The following is a 5,719-nucleotide window of genomic DNA, read 5'->3' on the forward strand; positions in this document are numbered from 1 at the left end:
ATTGAGTTAGAAATAATAGTAAAACAAGTAAAAGAAATATGAATGCAATAGATGCATATGCAGTAATGGGTAAGTAGACAGTTGTGGAGCATTGATAGTTGGGGATGGATTAAATAGGTAGGTGATAGCTAGTAGGAATAAATAAATAGGTTATAGTGCGTAAAAAGAATGTGATTATATTATAGGAATATAGGAAATAGTGATGGTAGGGGTAGGTAGGTGTGTTTGATGGTTAGGTAGGTGGGTGAAGTAACGCTATAAAATAAGTGAAACTAATTCCTTGTTGTTAAACTAATTCCTTTTTGGAATATTTTTGTAATTTGTATGGCTTTTATTCATTTTGTATGTACTCACATTTAAATTTCTTGTGGATATAGTGAGAAATAGATCAGAGTTGGGTTAAAATATATAATTATATATATATTTTTTATTTTCAGATAACAAAAGGAATTTTTATCTAAGACACACAATCAGGATGTCACTCCCTACTCCAAAGCGCCATATGCAACAAGAAAATTTGAATCAAGATATAATCACAGAAATCCTTAAAAGGCTGCTGTGAAATCTCAACTGCAATTTAGGTGTGTTTCAAAAGTTTGGCGTGCTTTATATCATCTCCAGAATTTGTCAAATTGCACTTAAATTTTCATTCGAAAAAGGATATTAAGGTCATGACATATAGTAGTGTAAATCGGATTAGCTATATGTCCTTGTTTTCTATTACAGAAAACAAGCAATCATCATTTCGAAAGTTTATTACAATTGACCGCTCAGTCTTAATCCTAAAGATGGTTTTGAATTTTTGGGTTCTTGCAATGGGCTCTTTTGCTTTCGTGCTAAACCGTATCAAATAATGATTTGGAACCCTTCATTAAATGGAAACGTCAAGACAATCCCAGACGTATGGCAGTTCAGCTACATAAGCATATTTGGATTTGGATACGACATGCATAATGACGACTACAAGGTTGTTTATGCTTATTATGGTGACAATAATGGTGATGATGAATATGTGGTTTTGGTGTATAGTTTTTAAAGCTTGGGACATGGAAAAGATGTGATAGAGGGTTTAGTAGTGGGTTTGTTTATCCCAGAATTGCTGTGTTTGTGAGTGGTAGTCTCAACTGGTGCAACAACAACTTAGATGACAGTGACTGGAATTGGAATATATTTCTTTTAATTAACCACCGAAACAGCCAAAGCTATAGCGTTACCCAGCCATGAACATGGGGCTGCCATTTGTGTAGGTGAGTCAAGAGGATTGCTTTTTGCAGGTTTTCATCTCAAACGTCAAATGGAAGTTTGGGTGATGAATGAGTTTGGAGTTGAAGAATCATGGACTAAACTAGTCTGCATTTCAAACTTACCAGTTCATCATCCACTTCCCCGGGGTTCAGAGAACACGGCATACATGGCTCTGTGTAATGCTAAACTCGCAATTGTACATGTTTCGGAAAATGGTGATATTCTAATGATGGTTGGGCATCAGTTGAAGCTCCATAGACCAAACGCTAGAAGGGGTAAGAATTTTAATATCCCCTATGATCTTGGTTATATGGTTACTAGTTATGTGGACACCCTTGTTTCACCATGACGGGTCTGTAAATTAATTGTTCATGTCATGTTGGAGGAAGAAAATTTTGCTTTTTGATGGTTGATTTAGAGTTCATCAATGGCTTTATAATCGTGTTGAATTAAGTATAAAATAGTATTAATTTTTTAATTGTATCATTTGTGTATGAGCTTTGTGAACATTTTCCTAGCCATTTTGGTGAACTATAGATTTGTGTGAATGCAACACAGGTAAGATAGAAATGTTTCTAAGTTAAATTTCATTGCATTTTAGTGTAAAGGTTGTGACTTTGGGCTATAATATTAACACCCATCCATTACGGACTTGGGTGTGAGGCGATACAGAGAGAGTGTGAAGGGGGGAGAGGGGGGGGGGGTGGAATATATGTTGAGTATAGAGGGGTAGGTTGACCCATGGGGTTTACCAACTTACCGCTAAGGGGCGGGGGGGCGGTCTCAAGGCCAGTGGTCCCTACCGGCCGAAAAAAAGGGTCTCCTGAACTCCTCGAGCTACAATAGTGTGGCTAGTGGGCGTCGAGCGCTCTCCATCGTGTCAACGGCGCCCCGTGTTATCATGACTTCTAATATTGACACTTGGGTTCGATTACATAAAGTACATTTTTATTATACTAAAGATTCATTTTTAAAAGATACATTATTTGGTATATACTATCAAATAATAAACGTTTAGTACACAAATAATGTACATTCAACATATTAGAAATACACATTTATTCATGGTCAATTAATTTGGCCTTTATTCCTAGCTCCTTATTTGGGCTCCTTTATTTATTATTTATCTATTCCTTGAATTATAATTTCGAGTCTTATATAATCTTTTGAACTTAAGGCTCCAATTAGTAGCAATAATATTATTATAATTTTCCTATCCCCTTTTTGTAAAGTGGTTTCATGATGTAAAGTGGTTTCATAAATCCATCACAAATTCACAATGTAATTCCATTATAATCACATTAATTGCATTTAGGCAGATTTCCATTCTAATTTCCGTAAATGCATATCGGGAGCTTCGTATATGTATTATCCTCCTTTATTTAATTTCCTTATGGATTTTATGAATTAACTTCCTTATATGATTTAATTCATCTTGATAGAACAAAATGACCCGCTTTCAAAAAAAAAAAAAATGACCCATGATATGGATGAATCAATAAATTTGCATAAATTAATGGGGTAAAATAGTAAAAGATCAAGAGATAATTGTAATAATAATATTGAGTGGATTAATAAAATAACGTTACAAGAGTTTTGTAAGAATAGAACATGATTTATCTAAGTTATGACATGAGCTATTTATACAAGAAAAGTATAGCAAACTTAGCTAAACTCAGGGTAGGGGTGACCACGGCGATTCGAGCCGTAATCATCACTGTAATAACCGGAACCGTTCGTATGGTTCCGATTCCTATCTGGAACCAATAAGGTTCCGATTAAGTTTTGTGAAATAAAGGAACCGGAACCAGACGGTTCCGGTTCCAAACCGAAAAAAAAGAAGAAATAATTTAAAATGATGGCAGCAGGGCATAGGCTTGCAGCATACTACCTCACTGCCACATTGGGCAGTGGGCAGTGGGCAGTGGCGCAAAGGCCAAAGAGGCAATGGTCTCACTTTTTCACTTTCTTTTTTTTTTTTTTTTTTTTTTTTTTTAAATTCGGTTAGAACCGACGGTTCCAATCAGAACCGTTGGTTCATAAACCGGAACCGTACTATAAGGTTCCATTTCCTGTTTGGTCATTTGCGGAACCGGAACAGGAACGATCACCCCTAACTCAGGGTAAGTATATATATATATATATATATATATATATATATATATATATATATATATATATATATATATATATATATATATATATATATATATATATATATATAAAGAGAGAGAGAGAGATGTTATAGAGATATTACAAATGATCGAAGAATGAGAACCCCAGGATCCAAGAAGGCAACCTAGACGAAGAAAGTGACCCAAGCCCAAAGAAGGCGATCGAGACCAAGGTGGTTCGGGCCAAGCAATTAATGCAATCTGGACCAAGGCAATTCTGACATGGGCTCGGGTCACTTCTTTGGGCTCGGGTCACTTTCTTCGTCTAGGTTGCCTTCTTGGATCCTGGGGTTCTCATTCTTGGATCATTTGTAATATCTCTATAACATCTCTCTCTCTCTCTTTATATATATATATATATATATATATATATATATATATATATATATATATATATATATATATATATATATATATATGTATGTATAAACATCATTTCATATATTTTCCTTAAGTGTATTTAGGCAGTTTTATACGCGTACAATTTGTGTTAAGCTGAGTTAATCGCGTTCAAAGTCATTGATGAACTCTGTGTTCAAATTGTAAACAATTAGGGTGTGTTTCGAAACCAGAAAATGACTTCTCGAAAATATTTTTTGATTTTCAATGTTTGGCAAGAGAGGGGGGAAAATGAGGTCAATGACATGGTGGGAGATGCTCAATCATTGATGAGCCTCAATCCTCTTGATGATGACTATGTGTGACTATGAATGAAATTGGTGGTGATGTGACTTGAGCTTTGCTCATGAGTTCGGCGGTATGTGACTATTATATTTATTATTTAATGGTACTCTCGTATACTGAGAGTTCGGCGGTATTGTTTGGCGACAGTTTGGCACAAAACATTGATCCATCGGTTCAAAAACCAATAATTGTTATTACTATAATAATTCTAATAATTAGTACGTAACAGTAATAACGGAATTATCAATTTTCTTAATTGTAACCGAACAACATTTAATTATAATAATGATAATCATCATTATTATTAAATATTACATAATATCATCATTATTACCATAAAAGTTTTGGACAAGCAAATTCAAATGAATTTCAAAATATGATTGTTAAAATCATAATCTAAATTATTATGACAATAATAAAATAATATTCAATTGTCATAACCATATGCTTTTTCGGAACTGTGATTCAAAATCACACTCCATATTAAAAATATTATCAAATCATGACAAATAGCAAAATTCCATAATTGCAATGAAGAGCCAGAATAATCACATAATATTATATTATAACCATTAAGTGATTTAAAATGGAAAAGCAATTGCTGAAACCGCAAGCCTTTAAAACATTTTTGGGGAAATTTTAATACTTAAAACTTAAGCCGTGTAACAAGTCCGCATAAAGGCATATTAAAAAAAAAAGGTTTAGACGAAACTTTTTATCACCATAATTAAAGAAATTAGCACAATCATGGTAATTTTCTAAAACATACTGCAAATACCAGGAAGCAATACAATCCTAACCAATTTGAAAAACTACACCCTTTAATTAAGGACAAGAAACACAAGGACGGGATTTCCGGAATAATGGCTCCAAAATAAACAATAATAATGGTAATCAATTGAAGTACCAATTCTATGAGGAAGTGAGAAAAGCGTAATATTGAAGATCATTAATGGAGTAGTACACTGCTGAAAATTATGAAATTTTCGACCACATGAAAGTTATCTTAAATCAAGTCGAAAGCAAAAAGTGGTCGGAAATAGCAACAATGATTTTTCCGAAAACCAAAAGTGGTCGGAACAAGGCTTTCGACTTGATTTAAGATCACTTTCAGGTGGTCGGAAATTCCATAATTTCCAGCAGTGGTAATAGCGCAACGTCTGTATCGCCTTCGTCCAGAGCTTCTCAACCCGTCTGCTGCCCGCCGAAAACGACGGCAAAAGACTAGTAGCTAACCAGACTTCATGCAGACGCCGGTAGACAGCCACTCCAACGAAGACATATTGGCAACCCTCAATGAAGACGCTTATGGAAAACGAAATCGCAAACCCATCATCTCAGACAATGGCTCGGCGGCGCTGCATTACCGTAAGCGAACGACAAAATCACCACTCCAACGGTGCTACGGCCCAGGATGCCAATCGGGACGACCAACGACACCACCACCGACATTCGTCAAACGGAAATGGCTAGGGGAAAGTTCGCAGCACCGAAGAGAACAAAAACAGTCCCCACCACCTGCCATTAACACCTCTAGACACCCATCATAATGGGTGGCAGTGCTAACATGCTCTGCTGGCAGGAATATACGGTAACACCTCGACCAGGCAAAACCA

At 35.4% G+C, this 5,719-nt stretch overlaps 1 protein-coding gene across 1 annotated transcript in view; it reads left to right on the top strand.

Moving 5' to 3' along the window:
• The window catches only part of LOC109176433 (F-box/kelch-repeat protein At3g23880-like), a 5,719-nt gene extending 4,125 nt beyond the window's left edge, over window positions 1-1,594 (top strand). Inside the window, exon 3 of the mRNA XM_019325863.1 lies at window positions 1,275-1,594. Within this exon, the coding sequence (XP_019181408.1) occupies window positions 1,275-1,594 (320 nt within the window). The remainder of the gene's footprint in view (window positions 1-1,274) is intronic.
• The last annotated feature ends 4,125 nt before the right edge of the window (window positions 1,595-5,719 follow it).

Source organism: Ipomoea nil, unplaced genomic scaffold (assembly GCF_001879475.1).
Source record: "Ipomoea nil cultivar Tokyo-kokei standard unplaced genomic scaffold, Asagao_1.1 scaffold0706, whole genome shotgun sequence".
NCBI classification, from domain to species: domain Eukaryota; kingdom Viridiplantae; phylum Streptophyta; class Magnoliopsida; order Solanales; family Convolvulaceae; genus Ipomoea; species Ipomoea nil.